Source organism: Lingula anatina, chromosome 5, assembly GCF_051362555.1.
Source record: "Lingula anatina isolate TDL-2025a chromosome 5, LinAna3.0, whole genome shotgun sequence".
Lineage (NCBI taxonomy): Eukaryota > Metazoa > Brachiopoda > Lingulata > Lingulida > Lingulidae > Lingula > Lingula anatina.
In genome coordinates, this window is record NC_141771.1 from 12,104,671 (window position 1) to 12,127,487 (window position 22,817).

Below are 22,817 nucleotides of genomic sequence, written 5' to 3' on the forward strand. Positions count from 1 at the left end.
AGTAACAACCAACTTTGGGATGTCAAATAACATACTGTTCGGTGTGTTATAAAGAGTTTTATATGGACAACAAGACTTTTTGTGGGAGTACTCCAACTTACTGACATGACTTAAAGGATCATTCCCAATGAAACTATTGGTCTAGACTATGTATATCGATCCATGATCCCACCTTGGGACTCTCGCTGAATGCAATCATTTTAACAGATTAACATGCTTTTTTACATTCGAAATTACCTTTTGGAAGACACAGTATATGCAGTCAGTGAAAGTCCCTTAATTCTTTGTCTGCCTAATGTACATGTCATAGCGTAGTAAATAACTGAGTAGAAACATATGTGTTCCACCTGTATCTTAATGTCACATAGAAAACACCTGTGTCAATCTTGTCACCAAGCTGTCCACTTTGTGGAGGCTTGCTCAGACAAGAATCTTTTAAAACCGATGTAACATGACAGAGAGTCCACCATGATAAAAAGTCCGCTTTCCATTCATTTGTATAGGTAAGCCACACCCTAGATTTTGACCCACTTAGGTCAGGCTAACCCTAACCATTATAACTATGTGGAGGGCAGACTTTCTGTTACACTGACCCTCAGTTTAACCAGACATTGGTCCAACTCACACCACCACACTACCAGCAGAAAAGAGGCCTCAATGTCACAATATCATATATGTTAAGCAAATGGTGTGAGTTGGACTATTTTTCAGTCTAAACAGTCCTTGTCTGAATGCAGTGGATATGCAGGTGAGCAAACAACTACTTCATAAAGCAACATGTATAATGAAGTGCAGCATTTGAATAAATAATCTATTGACATATTTCATTAAAATATGTATTATAGTATAAAATTATTTAGAGGAAGTGTGCTTGAATAGATGATCCATTTCCATACAGCACTCACCTTAAAACTGTAATATGCAGATTTAAGTGTCTAAGACTTTCATAAATTTTACAATTCAAATATGATCCAATTCTAGAAAAATATAAAAGCATATAACTGCTGTGAACCATGCTTCAATGATACAATCTCTATATATGAAACAAATTAATGCACAGAAATTGTAGCTTTCATATGGCATAATGGCTCATAAGCAGAAGAGAACTATCAAAAGGACACAGTTTCTATCTCTACATTCTCAGCTTTTTGGGCTTCTTTGGGATTCTTCCCATTTGGGAGCCACTCTCCTGACTTCAAGATTTAATTAGACCAAATATTGCCTAATTATGTCAGTTTTCTGATATGTATAGTTGTTGCATAAGAAAACCTCTCATTTTGGCAATTTTCTACATTGACAGATATGTATATGATGTGCACATAAATTAATGCACAGAAATTTTTAATCGAGGAAAATTTGATTTGGCAAGAAAATTTGAATCTTATACACTTTGGGGAGGAACACAATCTCCCTAACACAAGGAGTATGATCATACATACCTTTGTTTCACAGTATTATGGTTCATAACAGGTAAGAATTGTCAAAAGAACACAGCTTAATTCTGTCTCAACATCATTTGAACCTGTCAACTCTCCTGGTATCACTGGAAATCTAGCTTCCCATTTGAGTGCTACTCTTCAGTCCTCCCAATTTAATTAGACCAAATATTGTCTAATCATATCAGTTTTCCGAGGTATATAGTTGTTGCATAAGAAATCCTCCCATTCTGGCAATGACATATATGTGTAATACATAATGTGCACACATACAGCCACTTATATACAGGGTGTCTCAATTATACATTGAACTCATGTGACTGCTATTAACTCTACCATTATAAATTGTAACCTAAATCGTACATCATTTATAATTCTGGGTTGCCACAAAGAAAGAATGGGATGACTTATACAAAGCTTAAAGCTATAAAGACCAGTGGGCTGAATGGGTTTACCAGTTTGGCACTGTGCTACATATGTGCATATGCAACGAGAAGTTCTCGAAACAAAAACATTAAAAACATTAATGAAAACCATGCAGTCAGCCAACTCTGTAAAATCAGTTGGATCATCTGAATATCAAGATCATTTCAATATCAATCAGAGAGTGTCCACTAACCATCACTGTATGCAAACAAAGCAGTTTTTCACTGATTATGTTCAGAAAACTTAAAACCTAGTTCTTACAAAACAAAGGCAGTGAACTGGATATACATGTAGCAGCAATCAGACGGTTAAAAAAAAAAAAAAAAAAAAAAAGAAAGAAATTGGACTGGTCTACGGCTCAAAATGAATAAAGTCACCAAGGAATTAACTGAGTGAAACGCAGACAGGTTTCTGAGAGCCCATAACTGTCATTCACATACAATTAGACAGAAAAAGTGAAGATATAATTCTGACATTTAAGCCTTTTTCTGAGGTGCCCATTTACGAAATAAATGAAAAATTGTCCCCTAAAATGTTCTAGCTATCTTCACTTGGATCACCCTAAGCTCGACTTCACTTTACAATTAAATGAATTGTCTGCTACAGAAAAAGCTTTAAAGAAAATTGCTACTGTTGATTAAATCATTACAGCCTTGCACAACAGGGGTAAAAAGCACTGTACTGTGCAGAAAAAAAATGCACAACAAAGCCTGCTGATTGGTCAAATTGGTCATGCGTTGTTGGAAATGGGCAGGCCAATTTGGTTTCCTGTGGCAAATGAAAATGCACCGATGCAGCTAATTCAGTTTCGTGTCTGTAATTTTCCAAAAAGAGAGAAAAAAAATCACAGACTGTATCTGTCCAATTAAGGATAACACTGTCATCTCTCCATTTAGATAACACTGGTTGGTAACGTTACCACAAAGATGCAAAACATGCTTTATGTTTCAGAAATGTAATACTATAAAATCCTTTAATGAAAAATGGGATTGTTAACATTTTACAGCAGGCACACACAGACACCATTCTGAAAATAAAACATTCCACGCTTTGTTGTATAACCAACATTACAATTGATTCAACTATATTACAGAAGAACTGAGATAAATTTCTCTTCATCTAGACTTACCTTCAGCTCATAGATAACGCATGTGTGAAGTAGGTCCTCCACTCAGCCACACAATACAACTCACTGATAAGTCTACAAACTACCATATTTGCAATCCCACCGACATTTACTCTTTAGGTCTTCCTCAAAGTTCATTGATTTTTTGAGCAATATCTGCCAAGGATAACATATTTACTTGAATGGTGGAACATTTGTGTAGCTAAGTAAAGATGGACAGTTGTCCAAGCTACTTAGAGAATTAAGACATTGTATGGGATATTTATATTTTCAAAAACTTTGGTTGCCATAATATTTCACATAAATAAAGTTGTAATTTCCATTATCATAGGAAAGCTAAAAGCCATTATATTTCTTTCTCCATATTCAAAATGAGTGATATACCCTAGAATGACAGGTTCGTAGCCAGCAATTGCAGAAGTACGTTTTTTGTTTCTGAAAATGTGGACCTTTTGTCATGAAACCTTAGTTTACCTATGTAGATCAAATTTACCCAGAGTGGACCTTTTCCCAGTAAAGGGGGATTCTTTCGAATGCCCTGGCTTCAGGCCTGAATAAATTAAATTGTATATTGCTAAAAGTTCCAAGAAGTAACATATCCTCCAACAATAACTCTTGGTACCACTTTCATGGAAGTTACCCACCAGTTTCAGACGCTTCAATAATCCAAATGGTTTGGGAAATTAACTGCAGAAGAATTCATAGACAAAATAGCATATCATCTCTTTACATGTGTTTCACACCTACCCCATGTTTGAAAGTCCTGTTTATTTCAAGTCTATTATATTTGTCAAGAGAACCACATCATTTCTTACTGCATAAATCTAACGAAGGCATTCTAATACAATGAATCCATATGACCCATCTAAAGATAACCTCTAACTCGAGCATTCAGAGCCAACATGTAAGAAATTATTTTTTCCTTATCTTTGACTAAATATTCTCTCAATTTGTGAAGCACTTCAAGGCATTTTCTGTTTGCTCAGTACTCCTGTTCTGGGCTTAGGAAATAAGCAAGCGCCTGTAGCGTGGGCAGAATTTCCATTTACAGTCAATACTGGGTGGAATCTTATACAGACAGTTATAAATGGGGAAAACAGGATGGCTACATCAGTATCACATTACCATATCCACTGGGAATATATGGGAAAGTTTCATAATTGCATTCATATCTATAAAGAAATGGCTGTAGAAGAAGGTAAGGCTGACTAAATCAGTAAAAAGAATACACAAAGAAGTTTCTCTATGTGTGTCTATATTGTATATTATATAAATATAACCATGATATTACAGTCCCTGGTGAAAATTCTACTGGCTACAGGCATGGTACTGGAAATACCAAAAAAAAGACTGAATCACTCCAAGGTACCTCCACACTACTTCCAGAAAAATTATCTTGTATTGATATAAAAAGAGGCAATATGCAAATTTATACTGAACCAATTTCACTGACAGGTCTGACATGATAGGAACGGAGCTCCGCCACAGTATCATTTCACTTCCTGCATAATGTTTTCACCAACATATTGATCCTAGTGCAGAAACCCCATCACCAATGAATGGGTTCTTTCATCATGGGAACCATTATTGCCACTGCACTCCAAGTCGCCAATAAATCACCAAATGCATGCATGATCATCGATGTGAATAGGGGACTTTCGTGAAAACACATCTAAAACTTAAGAGAGCGCATTGAGCACATTCACAACCTGTGGACTAACTACTCTGCAGATCAAATATGGCCGACCAACTGAAAAGTTGGTTGTGAATGCTCTTTTACACCACAATCATGGTCTGGAAGTATAGTCCATATTTCCCAATGGTTCTCCATCCTCAATCACACCAATAACGGGAGATGGGTCAAGATCCTCATCTTAGTATTTTCTTTTGATAGGAAATTTTGTTATGCAAAATAAGGTGATTTGATTTCTGTATCAATTTGAAACACTGTCTGTGCAGACAGCTGGATCCTTTAATAGCAGTAATCAAATAAGAATATGACAAGCTTGAGATGCACAAAGTGAGAGAGATTTTGTATCTATAAAGCTATTTATTATATACAAGGCTGTAATTACAGACTTGTATGTTTCAGAGCCAATTTGGACCTGCTACAGCTTCTTCAAATGAAAATCCCCACATATGCCGCCATGTCCCATCTATACCTCAATGGCATTTTGCTTGAAGTTCACCACATGCCCATCACAAATGTTAGAATAGCTGAGTCTATTAACCATGACTCACATGTCTTTCTACTGAACCACAAAATTCGTAGAAATGGCTCTGTGATTGCCATGGTAGACTCTATTCAAACTTGTATGGGGGCTTAAACTTGGAAAAAAGCTAAAAATATAAGCATCAGACAAGAAGCTATGGGTACACTGGTACATGTAAAGAGTTAAAAAAATTTCAAGAATCTCATGAGACAGACCCCCCCCCTTTCCAATAGGTCCAATAGGATACATAAGCATAGCCAACAATTTCAAAGGGGATGGGGGGGTCTTTTTCTGAAAAGTGGGCATTTCACCATGAAACCTTCATGTACAATACCTACTGCAGTAAATGTTTGAAGAGCTTGATCAGATATATTACTAGTTTGTCACCACACCAAATTTACATCAATTGTCTTTCAAACAAACCTATATACTTTTTGTGTATCTATAATCATAAGAAAGGAAATATTAGTCTTCTATTCACCTATTAAATACACACAGTATCACAAAATATGGATGTACTGCTATTTATTGTTTTAGACAAGGAGCAACAAGAAAAATGCTTTTTTTTTCTAAAAAAAAGTCTGAGGTATACATTCTCTCATAATTAAAACAAATCTAATTGTGTTTTAATCATAGAATAAGATACACCAAAGAACTGTTCACAGTGTCATCATGTATTACTGGACACAAATCCATACAAATTTTAGCAAAATAAGCATTACCAAATCAATCGACAAAAGTGTCAAGTTAACAGAGATTTAGGTCTTCACATTTTACTAAATTGTGTTGCTCAACAAACTGCCAAATGTCAAAGGTTGCAGACAACTCAATTAAGTATGCTATATATAAATACAACATGGGACTATAAATGCATCACCGATTAATTTTTCTAACTGCTACATTTGGTTCATGTAGCACCTGCGATAATACATACCAGGTCTTGATTCCCATTTCACTGTCCACCCACAACACGCAACTCTATCAATTTATAAACTCTTTTTCTATTGACGACCTTTTGACCTCCTAAAAGGCCTGGTTTTCACATTTTCTGTGGCTTTGATTGCAGTTATTAGCAATGAATCATATTGTTCTGTGAAAACCTTCATGTTAATTTGTATGGACAAACTAGCTTGTCGATCGAGTTTGAAAGGAATCAGCACAGCTTTTGTTATCCACGCCACACAAAAAAGTTTTGTTTTTACCTTGGTGGAATTTTCACAATGTCTCAATCTTTCTGATATATAATTTTAGAATCATTTTTAAAAATACCACTGCGTAGCAGTTTGGTGATTTTAACTGAATAGAATAAACTAAAGGATAGCCTGCTTTTCAAATTTGATGAGACCGCTCAATAGTTATGTTTAACTTTTAAGAATTTAAAATACAACATCTGTATCATTACCATAACTGTAAGTTAAATGCCTAACCAAAAAAGTTATGAGTGGATTTTGATAAAATTTGAAAGATTTGTTAAAAAACGGGGGCAACTTGGAATTTTTGTGTGTGTGTCTATATATATATATATATATAATGCCATGGTCAGAGGTATTCTGTGTCTAATCAAGTTTAGATGATACTTAAACATTACAGCCAGACTATTAAGTTGTCCATCCCCCAAAGTGTTCTGGTAAAAAAATTTAAGGCCAAAGTATACCCCTTGATGTGAAACAGGCCCCAATATGCATCACCTAATGGAGCGGAGTTGTTGGCTCATTCTAGCATTGAAAATAGCAATGGAAAAGCTGCATTCTGCAAAACAAATAAGTAGATAGAAAACAGCATACGGCCGTAGACGATTGTTATACACGGCTATGGTGATGCATAAAAATAAAGCTAATTTCCCAAAAGATCACAATTTGCATGAACCAATGATCTTGTAATATTACAAAGACCAAACAGGCATGAAAACAATATTTGTGTTTATGTGTCCATAAAACAAATGTACACATTACACATATGAAACATACTTGTGTTACTGGCAAATACAGCATGTAAAGAAAGGCAGGACTTATCTATCCTAGTATACCAATGGTCTTCTTTGGCTCTTTCAAAATTTGTATGAAAGACCCTACAACATGTATCAGCCTCGTCAGATGCCAGGCGTACTCTTTGTTTCTAAGTGGCAAAGATTTCAAACCAAGGTGTGCCATGGAAAAGCATGTATCCTTGTCTTTGTTAATTTTAATTATTAAAATAGCTATAAAGACTGGATCAAGCATGGATTAGTTCGGACCTACTCCAGGTGCCTAGCTGTGTGCTTACAACCAACCCCGCAACTACTATGCCAGTTTGTTAAGTGGCCAGTCACAAATCAGTTGCGATGCGTCGGGGATGGGTAAAACCCAGGAAATTTGAACAAAATCTTGAGACAGATCTCACGATTTTGCACCTGTCTGAGGCGCTCTCCGGACGCCTGCGGGTTGTCGCAGATTTTTTAGACATCGCCACACCCGTCGCGGTCCCCAACTTTGAACTTAAAATTTTAAGATTGCTCGCAAGATTTTTCACCCATTTTGGGCATCCCAGACACAATCTCCGATGACCTACGATGCCCTCCGATTAATCGGAGGCGTCCTCCGAATAATCTGAGACTAGTCGCAATATTCTGTGTGGGATTGGAAAATCAGGTTGAGATTCAATGTCTGCGAGTAGTCTCCGGTGCCCTCCGACTGAATCGGAGGTGCCCTAGGACGATTCGTACGCTTTATGTGATCGTCTCCGACGAATCGTACGGTGGAATCATAGTAAATAACCGGATTGCTAAAAGTTTGAGATGCTCTTGCTGCAGGAGGCTGTGACAGAAGATTTTGAAGATGCCAAGGGGAGGACCAAGGGGAGGAGGCAGATATCATCTCTCGGAGGCTAATGCCACGATTTTTCGACAAAACCGGGTCAAAATCCTTGAAAAAATCTCAGACAATGTGACTGCTCCACTTTTATTAGGATTATTGCTAGGATTGTTCAAGGATTCTTTATTTTCTACGACGACCCCCGGCCAAAACTAATCCCCGACAGATCGCCGACATTGTGACTGGGCCATAGGGAGCAGGTAGAAGTGGGTTGGTTTCTTTTTGCTAAAGATTTCTTCTTTTTAAGTGTATATATATCATGAATATGACATGACATGATATGGATTGTTTATAAATACTTAACAAATCATATTTTCTTAAATAAATTCAGCTCATTTTTCAGGAATTTCAGGTAATATTTTAGGTACAGTAACTGCTACAAGATATCACATTAGGAAAAAAACAGCACTCTGCTGCAAAAACTTTCGTTTGGAATTTGTAAAAATAATAATGATTTGTGTTTCCCAATGTGGATTAAATATAGCTGCAGTAATCTAGTTGTGCAAATTTCAAATATGGATTAATTGATGAACCACTGATATCTCAAAGTTCAATCCTTCAAGGTTTATAATTCAGAAGGCCATTTGACAGGGCATTAAAGTGATCAATTATGCACATCCATGTGTTTCCTCAATTTACCATTAATCCTTTCTCTCTGGTTGCTTCATACTGTGAAAACTATTCAGCGAGCTTGTACTGCAAATTTAAGCACATTAGAAAAAATGCAATGATGAACAGACAGGCAGAGACAATAGAAACTAAAAATTGACGAGTCAGAGGAATTATCACACATATGAGTCACATATTGCAGTACAAAATACACTAGTGCACCTGAGCAATTTCATATCATGAACAATGTTACATGGTCTTAAACCATGAGAAAAACCATTACTGGACTAACTTTCAATTAAGGCATAATGCAATTGTCTCCCCTCATAGGTTTTCCTATTGTGAGCAGAGGTGTCCTCCATTGTGAAGGTAGGTATCCACCACTGTGAGGGAAGGAAATTGCTTGACCATTTAAGTAGATGTTAGATCATTTTTCATCTTAAAAGCAGACTCAGTCCATTTTAAGACTATTGCTAAAGATCTAAAATTGCACTTTAAGACCAAATCAAGCACAATAGTGATAATTACATGTTGTGCTTTTGCAATGGCTTTCTTTTTAATAGCAATTAATGATTCCGTGTAATTACAGGCACCATAAAATCCAAAGAAAAAGCAGCTCATGGTGATTTCTGGAAAAAGATGGAAGCAAAGTGGATTAACTTCATATATACACAACAAGGCAGAAAACCTTGAGATCAGAGTCCACTAGAGAACCACAATTAGGTCCCAGGTTCCCATGGGAATACTAACACCACTACAAACACTCTAGGTAATGACCTTAATTGCTTCTAGATACAACATGTGAAAGTTGAAAGAAACATGATGCACTAGTACATTTTGTTGTATTTGTTTTAGTTCAGATCTTCTATACAGCGTTGACATGACTGTACTGAAGTTAAAAGCCAACTGATTTCGAATGTGTCTTAAACTCTGCACGAAGTATGCACTCAACTCACCATACGCCAGGGAAGACTACTGGAATCAGTGTGTGCAAACTTTTGCCATTCTTCAAGCTGATTCAAAGCCTGTGAGGAGAGCAGAGAACAGACGGTCTGTGCACAATATTATGCCAATCTATTATAGAATGTGGCAAACCCTTATCTCTTTTATGGTGGTTTTCCCATTCTGTACATATTAAAGGGTTATTTGTTTCCACTGCAGTTGCGTCCCTTGAGACTAGATTTATACATGTGTGCATCTAAAAATGATTTGGATTATGGAATGAAAAATTGTATGGCGTTAAATAACTCTAAGTCAAGCGCCTGTTTTTTTTTTTTTTTTCTCCTGTATATAGTGTTTTTACTCCCAGCATAAGATGAAAATCCACACACATTCTTTTTTTTTTTTTAGATCAGGTATATTGCTCATTATATTCTCATGGCATGCAGTTGTAAATAAGCATGGTTGTACGTGAAATAAAGCTGAAACTGAAAATATGACCAAGCAAGTATCTTTCATGAAATAAAGACCAAAGACACAAAACTTGGCATTTCTTAAAGTTTTGCCTTTACAGATACTCATCCATAAGCTATATTGTCTCTTCTAGCAAAGGCTGTATTTGTGATCTGTTTGAATGAAAGAAATGGAACAACAGAATGCACTCTTTAAAAATTATTCGGCATGAAATCACAAAACTGAGAATTTCATTCCCAAATGCATCATCATTAAGAAAATTTTCAATCTAATCTGTGACTGACCTTCAGAATACAACAAAAGCACATCAAAATGGAATATCAAAAGCAGATTTTCTTACATCATTTGAACAAGGGTGTTATGAAAAATCACTGAAAATCATTTTGACAAAAGACGTCAACATGGGTCATTGCACTATTATATATATAATAGCCAATAATTTGTTAAAACAAAGCAAGATTAACTACATGGCCTCCTCTTGAATTCTGGTAAGATATCTCTGTCAGAAATCCAAGGTTGATCGGCACCATTCCCACAAAGCACTCAATCAAATGAAGCTGGCACGCTGAGTGACACATACAGGTTTAAAAGAAGTTTGTCAGATTTCTTAATTGGATACATCAGTGGAATCTGCACCAAATGACCCCTAGCTACTGGAATGGTTACGGTGACAATTCCAAAAGCACTTGGTTACATACATGCAATGCCAATGAATAAGTTTTGCAAAATTACTATTCAACCACAATACCACCTTTAAGGTTTAAATCTTCAACCACTTTTTCAATTATCCCATCAGACTAATTGCCAAATTAGCCCAATTTTTTAATAGTCAAAACATACTAAATTCAGAAAAGTTGAATACTCCACATACAGGCTTACAAAAATATGAGCTCAAAAATGAAATGGCCAGCACAATGTGTGTTATAATTACAATTCCAGCAGCATGAAAATTTAATAAAATTCAAAGCAATATCAAATTTAAAAATTGTCTGAATATGCAAACAAAAAAAAAGATACTTTTTCTTCATAAACAATTTCCAAAATGTGTCGACAACTACTTGTACCTGCAATAAAATTTACTGGTCCAGGTAAGTCCCCATCTCTGTGCCATAGTTGTTGCCGTGCAGCCCGTCAATCTAAGTATTGTGATTCTTTTATCCTAGCTGCTAGATCAGTTATAAAGGATCCATCCCGGGACAGTCTTTTTTTCTAACCAAGCAATATCCTCCAAGTGATTTCTTTAATATTATCAGAAACTGGTCTATGAAGCAGAAAAGTTCCTTGGAATATTTCAATTTTATAACACAGAGAAACAAATCTGGTCGTTTTGTCTTATGCCAATCAGGAATCGGGATCTACGAAACATCTCTGAATGAGTGCAACAACAGCAGAAGAATTACACAGCATTCCTCTTCCTTTTTCTTTATATGTCATTAAAAAGATGCAAATTAAAGGTAACATCACTATTGAACAGAACATCCCTTTTGGTATATCCCACTAAACAAAAGCCTCCCAAGATTTTTAGCTTTTGGTATTACTTATTGGTACATGTTCATGAGCACCTAGCTTACTTAAAGGACTCAACATACCAGAAGACTTCACACACATAGCAGTAATCACACTGATATCAATGTAAAATGTTTTTCCTTTTAAAACATTGACAACTCTTCACTGGCTAAAGGCGCACTTTTCACAGTATACTGCATCGCTGGAATTAGTAAATTCTACCAGAAAACTGCGAACTAATGCTTCATGTTTCTTGGAGCACTTGGTATGAAAAGATCAGAATCCCCAAGGCCAACAGCCTTTCCTCTTGGAACATCACAGCACTTCCTCTTGAGCTATTTTCCCATATGATATTCAAATCATCTAAAGACTTTGATCTAATGGTTTCTGCATCCTATCAAAGAAAGTGATTGAATTTGATCAACATTTCAGGACTTCTGGTTATCAATATGCCTTCATTGCAAGGTAAGCTTCATGGGTTAATTTACAAGAGTCAGTGTGTCAATGTTCGGACACTGCTCCCTGAAAACTCCACGAAATATCTCGTGTTACGATACAGAGGTCAATAAGTTAAATGAATAATTGCTTGAATGTGTTACTTATAAATATTGACGACAATTTGAAACATTCTCTATAAACAGTGCAATCAATATATCAATCAAAAATGACTAACTTCTTTTGCTTTCGGAGAAATCAGTGATCTCCATTTCCTGTTCAACCAATTTATAAGGTCATATAGTCAGAGATCTTCTCTTCAGTGTCACAACACCATCATTAATTAACTTGAACAACTTAAAACTGGTCATAGTCTCCACCTTGACACAGTGTTACATGCACCTGTGCAGAAGTGCCCACATGTCCACCATCACACTAAATTTCTCACTGAAAATCGCCAGGTTGCGTGCTTTTACAAAAAAATCCTAAGAGTTACCATGCAGCAGAAAACCTGTCTGTTAGCGCCAGTGTAAATACATATTTGCATTCTCCGGCTGATTTAACTCCTGGAGCTTTCTGAAGAACTTGGGCACAAGTTGCCTATGAAATCCTATGGGATAATGTACAATAGGAAGGAGAGACATAGCTTTCAGCATCCATTAGGACTGTACACTGTATGATATATATCTGTTAACAATAGCAGTGGCGAAAGTGGAACATGGACAGACAGTCACCATCAGAGAAGTGCCATAGGTCTTCTCACAGAAAACAAAACTGTGCATAATGTTTCAGTGAGTAGAAGATTAATTATATGACACTGTATTCAATCCTTGTATTCATGGTTTAGAAATGCTTTTATGGAAAGATAATGAAAAGATAAGGGAATATGATTAGACACTTTTGTCAATAATCCACCTACGAAAGGGTCATTTTCTTACAATACAGATAGAGGTTAATGCAAACTTGATTGCCATAATATTTTTTCTGAATGTGAGAAGCAAAGAAAAAGGAATCATTCAAAATCAGAAAAGGGGAAAAAATCTTCAGAATCTGATATTTAAACACTATGTATCTGCCAAACTGTTCAACATATGAGGTACTGTCACGTGAGATCAGAAGATACCTTATGCTGAAACAAAAGGTTCCAATAACACAATAACAAAGTGAGCCATGATATAACTTCAAAATCAGGCGCAATTGGCATTTTTCCCCACAAAAGAACCATTGAGCTTGTGCCCATTTATTTCTCCAATAATAATACAAAATCCCTACTGGGATCAGACTGCAGCATTTGCATGTGGTTTCTTATTACTCTAACCTGAGGTTCCTGGAAAATCCGACAAGGCTTCTTTCTAAGAAAATTCTCCAAGGAGCGACCTTGTATATATATATATAGAGGTTCTCTGCTACCTGTATTCTTCTTACCACATGATTGTTCTCAAAATTATACACTAGTGGGCTCTCCCCTTCACTCCCCCCTCCCTCCAACATTTGCATGATGTGCTGTCAGCCAATCAAATCCAAATATCTGGAATGCTGGGCATCAAATCAGATCTTAGGCATTGGGTCACATGTTCTTGATTGGCCAACGCTCGGCACATTTAGGTCACACAGTGATCTGCACTGTACCATGGGAAACCAATTAATAATTTCATTACAATAATCAAAAACATCAAAATGACATTTAGAGAAAAAGTAAAAAAGAACAAATAAAGGAAATGTTTATGTGAAATATTATCAAGTATTCTAAATTCATTTTCTATGTGTAACATAGTAATAATCAAATTGTGTGTCAAGTATACTATGGACTTCTCATTGCATAATATTCAAGGGTGGTAGGGCTGATGTTGCATGCATGCCATTAAGACTTAGACCGCGTTTAGATTCACACATCGTACAAGCTGGATCGGTCCAACCCTGCAGAGGATTCTCACTAAAGTGCATTCAGTTTAATCAGCTTAATTGTATGACAACCCTCCTTGAGTAGCTAGTTAATTGGTTAATTACTCCTTAGCAATTTGAGGAGGCATGTCAGATATTTAAGTCGATGACAGTGATTGCACTTAGGGAGAATCTCCCACAGAGTTGGATCAACCCAGCTAGTACAACGAGTTAAGCTGGACACTCCCTAATTGATTATTGGAGGGATAGAGATAAAGCAAAAAAGAAGGTGGAAACAGATGTTCAGTTGTAAACTCAAGGAATGAAAAACAAGAAATGCAAATGTTTTATATTGAAGAAATAAGACTAAATCCTGCAGGAAAACTGCATTTCATTGATAGAGAAAAAGGACATATTTTGTTTCAATATCTCTTTGGCATGCTGGTAAGTTATCATCAATCACAGATTCAGTCAGTTAAGAGCATATCTGAAACATCAGTTTTGACCTTTTTTCTTTCAAATCAGATGATCAAAGGCTCCTATTTGGCTGTTAGAATACTACTAGAACTGATCATAAATAAGCCTTATCACAATAGGTTTCAGGTGGTACTCTACTGGGTTCTCGCCTTTGATGTCTTTAAAGTTATACTATTAGGGACCATTCCCACAGATATTTGGATCAATCTATCTCCCTGGAGAGTCTCACTAAATTGCTGTCAACTTGACCGGCTTAAATGTCTGCCACGCCTAGTAAAGCTGTTAGGAGGTAATTATCTTTACCTCTTGGTGATTCGGTAGGCATGACAGACATTTAAGCCTGGTTAGCTGATAGCAATTTCGTGAGACTCCCCAGGGAGTTAGATGGATTGATCTAGGCATGGGAACCCAGTCTTATACTATGTGTATTTTGAAAATTTCCCAAAGTCATATTTTATAAGTCTACTTGTTCTACAAAATTACTTTTCTTTCCTAATTCAGACCTCAATAATGATAAAATACCATAAATATAAGTGCCTGATGTCTACATTTCCTTCTGGAATGTACAGAAAGACATGGCTATCTATAAACCAGTCTTCCATCCCAAACAATGAAGACATTAATGAACTGGTGTCGAATCCATTGTGAGTCTTCAATCCACCGACTAGTCTGCAGATTTTGCCACAAGAATGGCATATGAAAGCATCACTGATGGTAGGGATATTGTCTTCTCTCGTGGGCACGCTTGCAGATGTTGAATCTGTCCTCCTTTACTGTCATTGCAGCCTTTTAAACAATGCCTCTCCACTTGTCCTGGCCACCTTCCTCGATTTTCTTCTTCTCTCTGTTGATGTTTGCTCTTTTCATGTCTTCATAAGGTGTCTTTGAAGCGTAGTTTTTGACCACAATGTTTTCCCTTGCCTTTTTCCATTTCTTGTATCATAACCAGTTTAGGAAGGCATGTGTCTTCCACGCCCCGCCTCTGCTTCCATTGCAGTTGAATTAAGTGACTAGCTATCATTTATAAGGACTAATTTTTTGTAATTAGAAACAGCATAAAACATCAAATCCAAGTGCTCAGACAGATAGAGAAATAATTTGTGAGTAGGATCAAGTTGCTTATTTCAAGGAAAATCTGATATTATGGGAGAAATTTTGGACACGGCATCTTTAACAGATGTCACCGTGTTGTTGGCAACCCAGTTTTACATCTAGGTCTTCAAGATCATGCAAGCAGGCTCTCAAAGCAGTTTGCTGTAAAGTTTAATAAATGAAATATAGATTTTGGACTGCTGAAAATATATCAAAATTTTGATTCATGTCTAAAATGTCACAACATATTAATTTACTAGGTTAAGCACACACATACACTCAGGCAAACACAGAAGGAAAGTACTAATGCACTCTGCAAAAAATGAATGGCACCCATTCAAGTTAAAAAAAATCATACCAAAATATTAAACTGAAAGGCAACAGGTAGATAAAAGTCATATTTTTTTCATGACATTTAGTGATTTATTCTTAGCATCTTTTTTTAAAGCTTATTTGTGCACGTAACAGATGTCATGATTCAATGATTGCAACTTTTGTGCGGGTATTATGGAGAAATATATAACTTATAATGTTAAGGACTAGCAATTGGATAAGATAAAATAAATAAATAAATAAATAAATAAATAAATAAATAAATAAATAAATAAATAAATAGATAAGTGACTGCAGCGATGAGAATCTTTTTAAATCAATCCCCTGCATAATGAAAAATACAATATGTGAAATGTCTGCCACCTTTGTGGGTCACTCTCCACATGTCTCTAGGTACTTCCTAAGTATTCTTTTTTTCTAAACACTGACATGCTATTGAGCACATTGCACATCATTTGAATCATCTGCATATTTGATCTGCATGACTGTCATTGCCAAGAATGCAACTAAAGCCCCTGTTCCATGGGTCCACTGGACTTGGTTTAACCTTTTACTCAAGCTGTCTGATTTCGAACAGCTCACTCTAGGGAGAAAATCCAACACCTCAGTCTACCCGTCTGTGACCTTTGCTATAGAAACAAACCGTGTGCCACAGAATTGGCTCCCTGTGGTGAACCGATTGTAACTGGACTGCGTCCATCCCACAGGACTACAGAAACAAGAGCTGCATATTTTAAGCCAACAGAGGCCCACAAGGACAATCTTTTTTGTAAAAACTCACCATGAAGAGGTGCTGCTCTTGCTGCTTCTGCTGGTGGGACTGGGTTCGGCCTTGGGGTCCACATTAGACACACTGCCCACTCTAGCCACAATTGGCTCTGGCTTCTCTGACGCCTTGCTCTGCATGCGCTGACGACAGAGGTCCTAGTACAGAAGAATAAATATAATAATGTCTACATATAATGTGCTCCTCATTGTCATCATATTAAAATTAACCCATGGCTTGAGTTTTTAACTTTGAATTTTTTTTTGTTTCTAGACTTTGCCATGAAGAAAGTTACCACAAATTGATGAAACACATTCAGGATCTAGATTCTACCCCAGTATATTAAGCACAGCTAGATCCAGCCTATGACTTTTCCAAGTAGTACAAAATCTCTCAGGTACATCTTTTTCCAGAAAAAAACATTTCTTCACAACAAGTGTAGGTGTCTGAATGGGAGCTTCTTGCTCTTCTGAATCTGAAAGTTTGAACTATTTATAGTTTTCACTCAAACCTGATAATCAGCAGACGCCTCTGCATTGTCAGGGTTTCCTGCAAGCTCCCTCAGCTTCTTGCGCACATGAGAATGCCGTTGCACGAGATAGATGACAACGACAGTGATGAGAACAATGGCGATAAAGCCACAAAGCACGAACGTCAGAACAAAATCACGGTGGCTGGTGTCAGGGGCAACCTCCACTTGTTGCTGTCAAAAAGGAAAATAAATTAAAAATTATGCAGATGTCTACAATAAATAAGTTTTTTTTTTTTTGCTAACAATGAACATGAAGTCACAGGTGGAAGGTCTGAGGAAAAAGTGATAAGGTCATGCAGAATGAGGCTGCTTCTAATTGTTCCTGTAATGATTGATAACAAGAAAAAAAAATTTAGTAGAGAAATTAATCTATATTTATAATAACACATATGAAAAGAAAATTCACAATTAAAGGAATTCATTATTCTTCTTGGATATGAAAAAAATCAAATAAAAATATCCTGTAAGGAATAAAAACAATTCTGGCACTATAATTTGTAAAATGATGAAATCTGATATATTTCACTTTATGAAAAACGCCTGATTTACTGAGAACTGATTGAATATATATATTCTTAAAAACATTTTGGTAAAATATAATGCCTTTGAAGCCAAAACCTAATACGCTAAAATGGAACTGAATACAAGTATACTACTTTCAACTTCCCTTGGCATGGAATATGTGTACATGGCCATACTGGTCTAAATAGCTTGTAACTGAATTCTATTTTCTTTTGCGCGCATCTAGGGGAAAATTCAATTTGGTTAGTAAATTTTCTTGATATCAATCTTGTCTTGGTATTGCCCATGCCCATTTGAGGCCAAATGAAATAAAAACTATTTTTCAAACAGGTCTTATTGATTTAACTTGTTATAAAGCAAAAAGATGAATTTTCCCTGAGACTTCTCTCTTTTTTTCTCATGAATACTAAGACCCCATTTTCACAGGCTTTAGATCGATCTATCCCTGTGGGGAGTCTCACTAGATTACTGTCGGCTTAGCCGGCTTAAGCTTCTGTCCCGCCTACTAAAAGCTATTAGTGGGTAATTAACTATGGTGCGCGCTCGGCTGACTGCAATTTAGCATGAACCCCCAGGGAGTTAGGTCGATCTAAATCTAAATCTCTGGATCGATCTAAATCTCTGGGAATGCACCCTAAGGCACATCTCAGCTTATAAAATAAATATCTTATGATTGGTTTACAAGCTAGATCATACAAATAGGGTGGTCTTTTTTTTCATCTTGAAATCACCCAATTTATGTGCTACAAGTGACATTCATCCTGCAAACTCTGATTGGCTAAAAGCAAAGAGACAACTGCAACTGCTCACAACATTTCCTTTATTTCAGAAAGGAAAGGTTTTATCTCGAGTTCTGGATTTTGTAGTATTCTTATTTGCCGATTGCCCCAAAGGCCAATTTTGTTTCAGATCATGTCCTCCATACAAAACAAGATGTTTTATTATTTCTGCATATTTTGGTAAGACCCCCCTTATAAACACTCTGCTTCGTATGGAAAGAATTTACGTATAACACACACACCCAAGTTTGCATGCACAAGCATACACGCACACCCACAGTTATCCTTAACCAGGGTTCAAAAAATGAACACATTTCAAAATACACACTCCTTCATGCTAGAGTAACCACTCCCATACAATAGGCAATATAGCTTTGAAATCTCTACTCAGCATATATGTCAAATACAACTTACTGGGATTTTTTTTTCATTTTTTTTTTCAAAATTACACAAAGAACTATTCAAAGTTTTCACACGTTTCCAAGAATGCAAATGTCACTTCATCATATAATGTTACAAGTGAAAAAATATACTCATGTCCAAAAATGAATTGCATGAGATAATCAGCACAGTTCTCTTCAAACTAATTTTAGATGCAAATTATTTTAGATTTGTATTATAAATGATCAAATGACAAAATCTAAAAAATATACCCATGGTAGCATATGACCTAACTGGGCAATACAAGTCCCAATTGCAAAAAGCATGGTAATTAACATACCTACATACAGTACGTATAGTAACAAGTAGCCGCTACAGAGCCACTTAATACTTTGACCTGCACAAAAAAATGGGAGAGCGATCTATCTATGAACAACTTTTGTCATCAGAGATTCCCAGACTAGTCCGTCTGTTGATGCAAGTTAGATCCCTTTTTCAGCCTCAAGTTGCAACCTGTTTGAGCAGATCGCTTTTGTGTACATTAAAAGTGACCACAGGGCACCATCAAAGTACAGTATTTAGGAACCTTCTGCAGGAGAAGAAAAAAAATGCACAATTGAACAATGAGCACATTTTGCTTTTCCAATTCCCACCATTAGTTGTGAGGTATTTTTGTAACAGATAATATTTGGGAGAAATCAGACATTTTGTACATGACATCATTTTCTATATCCAGCTGGGCTATTTTATATTTTTACACAGATGAAGGGAAATACAGGCAATTCAACCCAATATCTTACACAGACTGCTTTATTATGTTACTTCTGTGCACAGCAGAAATGTCTATGTAAAAAGCCTACAAAGGAACCAAAATCATACGTCTGCTCATTAATAAAAGCTCATTTGAAGGCATTATATTAGACGATTACCAAAATTACTAGGCACACAAAGGTCATATTGAAGCATTTTGCTTCTGAACAGTGCTGAACCCAAGAGAAAGACTTGGTGCACATCATTACCAGAGAAAATGAACTTTTACAGATTTATGAAGAAAATCATCTGTAATAAAAGTTCAATTATGTTGAAACAGCATATGAAAGGGATGGAAATTAAGCAAGAAAGGGCAATTTCCTACTGATAATACTGCTTTAGATGTTATCCTTCAAGAGGATTTGATTTTTTCCCTCCAATATTCCATACCAATCAGAGTTAGTGACTGAAAGTTCACTAGGGTTTCTCATATGGAGAAAAGAAATGAAAGCTCAAAAAATGTCATTTTCAATTAATTCCTTGTTAAGGCTTTTTCATCTTTATTATCGAAACCAAGAGCTTGCAACTTTAACTTGAGGACATTTATCAAGTATCAAAGCATTTTTAATCTGTTATTTTGGTTGAAATATCGAGACCTTTCATTAAAAACTGCTACCTTTACAACTAAAATATTTTTTTCAATATTCTGTTCTTTGATCAATCCAGGGCCTTAAAAAGTGTTTCAGTACCAAGTCCTACAGTAGTATATAGTTAAATTTGAAAACTTTGGCATTAAAGAAGCATATGGGTCAATTTGCTAAGGAGCCCGTGCTACATGTATCTACATGTAATCGCCCATTGGTCATTGCATTGCAATGCCCACTTAACTCAGAACGATCACATATAGTGGATGACACAGCTCTAAAATGAATTAAGGTTACCATAATGACTCGACCTTTCTAATGGGGAAAGATTGTGAATATTACAGATGCTGCATTTTTTAAAGTCACAAATTTTGAAATAAGAACATTCCTGGTAAGTGGAAACAACCAAATTGAAAATTAAGCTGGTTTTTGGTTCTATTTCATACAGTTAAAGCACTAAATGTTCTACAGAATATAATTTAAATGATTTCAAAATTATGTATCCGGAAGGTTGATAATTTTTCCCCATCGAAAAGATTGCATTTTTACCATAAACATCTACCTAATTACTAAAACCAAAACTGACTTTTTGTTAAAACCTATAACAAAATATACGGACTCTGTAAATATACAAACCAATATATCTTCGGCCAATGTAATTGCCATAGGATAATAGACCTAGAGAAATTCATGCATCTTAGTTTTAAGCTCCTCATCGTTTTTTTTTTTTTTTTTTTTTTGATAACTTTTTGGGACAAAAAATCCTTCAATAGATCTAGGTTTTAAGAACATTCAACAAAAGAAAACAGTCTATCACACACAATAAAAATATGTATATACATGTATATGTACTAGCTCACCTTTAAAATATAATTTTCCTGAAACAAAATCTATCCTTTCCTCCACTGAGCACATCTCTTGCTCATTTCGAACCTAAAAGATGCACTTTATCTCTCTTCAAGACTTATCTACCAACATCAAAAGACATTATCTCTTTTAATGTCCGTTCATCTTGAATGAAACATTATATTTGCCATACAATCTTCATAATGGGTAATCATTGTGATCACTGACAGCTAGTGCTTCTTCCACATATCCGTCATGCAATTGGGACTAACTTTAAACTGCAAGACAATTCAATCTTCCGTGCAAAGCAGAAGAAGACAATTGAGATCAAAGAAATCTGTGAAGTAGTTACACTTAATTGCATCAGTTTCTCATATTTCAGTAAAAAAGAAGTCAATTTGCTAGGCACCAGTCACCGTCAAGATGAGCCCGAAGCCTTATGGGTTACCATTTCTCCCTGCATGCCCTGCAAGAGTTTCGTTAACTACTGTCAATAATGACTCAAACTGTTCAGTGGGGAAAATTGTGAATTTTACAGATACTGTACTTTTTTTAAGTCACACATTTTAAAAATTAGAAGACTCCTATTGAACGGTAGCAACAAAAATGAAAAGCAGGCTACCTTAAGAGTTTTATTTTATTCAGAAAAAGCACCACAGATGCTGTACAGAAATATATTTCTAATGATTCCAAATTAATGCAACTGAAATATTGGTAATTTTTTTCCCATTGAAAAGATTCGAGTCATCACCATACCTGCAAATTCAGTATGTTATATAATAAAAAGTCTCTCTTCTAGCCTGATTTAACCCTCTAACAGTTGTCCCTTTGATCTTGCCAGTAATAAATTTATTCAAAATAAGCTGTAGCTAGTATGTTTTCATTCTGATCAAGGGTTTAAGCTTTCAGCAAAGATGTATCTCTTCTTTGTTACATACTTTGATGTCTTGCAGGAAAGTGTCTATGATAAGCAGTAGATGTAGTGTCTGAAGTCTTCCGAGAAAAAATGATAAATATGTACCACTATGTTCTTTGCTGTTTTTCTAAATATCTTTTCTGGAATTATATACACATATGAGAACTTAAAGCAAGACTATTATGATTGTGTTTGAAGTCTAAATAAAAAATTACGGCACAGCTGATACTTCACATATGAGCCTCAGAAAAATCCCAGGTAATGATGGCACTCATTATATTACCATCATGTACACTGTTCATTAACCCAAACAGTGCTCAATACTTAATGGCAGCCATTTCTACCATCAAATAATACCACGCTGCATTAATAACTTATTAGAAATGTAATGGGGCAGGTACAAATCACAACTGATATAATATAAAAATGAAACAATTTAACATTAAACACAAAAAAATACTTTTTTGATTCCTACCTTCAATTCAACAGTGAAAATAAGTGCTCACTGACAATGGTTACATAATCATCTTCATCATCATCATCATCATCATCAAAACAATAATAATAATAAATATTTAATATTGCTCATGATAAATCTGAAAGTTATCTTTTGACATCACCTAGCACAAATCTTATATAAATGACTGACAGCTAGGAAAAAAGATCCCGTAAAAGTCTGAATATTTTTTTTTTTTTTTTGAAAATTCTGTTTCAAGAACTGAAAATATTCATGCCGATATACTTATGTTAATATTGAGAGAACTGTTTCCAAAATCGAAAAGAATGTGGATGTTATGCCTGCTATATTGAACTCTTTTAACTTCTTCCAAGCAAATGTTCACTTTTTAACTTTTAGAGGAAACAATTTCTTAAAAAGCTTTTATC

General features: G+C 35.7%; 1 protein-coding gene across 3 annotated transcripts in view; it reads right to left on the reverse strand.

Annotated features, from left to right (window-relative positions):
- Positions 1–22,817, reverse strand: part of LOC106170296 (receptor-type tyrosine-protein phosphatase N2) — a 119,332-nt gene that overhangs the window by 18,640 nt on the left and 77,875 nt on the right. For all 3 annotated transcript variants that reach the window (XM_087013358.1, XM_087013356.1, XM_087013357.1), the window contains exons 12-13: positions 17,074–17,265; positions 16,578–16,720 (exon numbers count right to left, since the gene is read on the reverse strand). In XM_087013358.1, the coding sequence (XP_086869484.1) occupies positions 16,578–16,720; positions 17,074–17,265 (335 nt within the window). The remainder of the gene's footprint in view (positions 1–16,577; positions 16,721–17,073; positions 17,266–22,817) is intronic.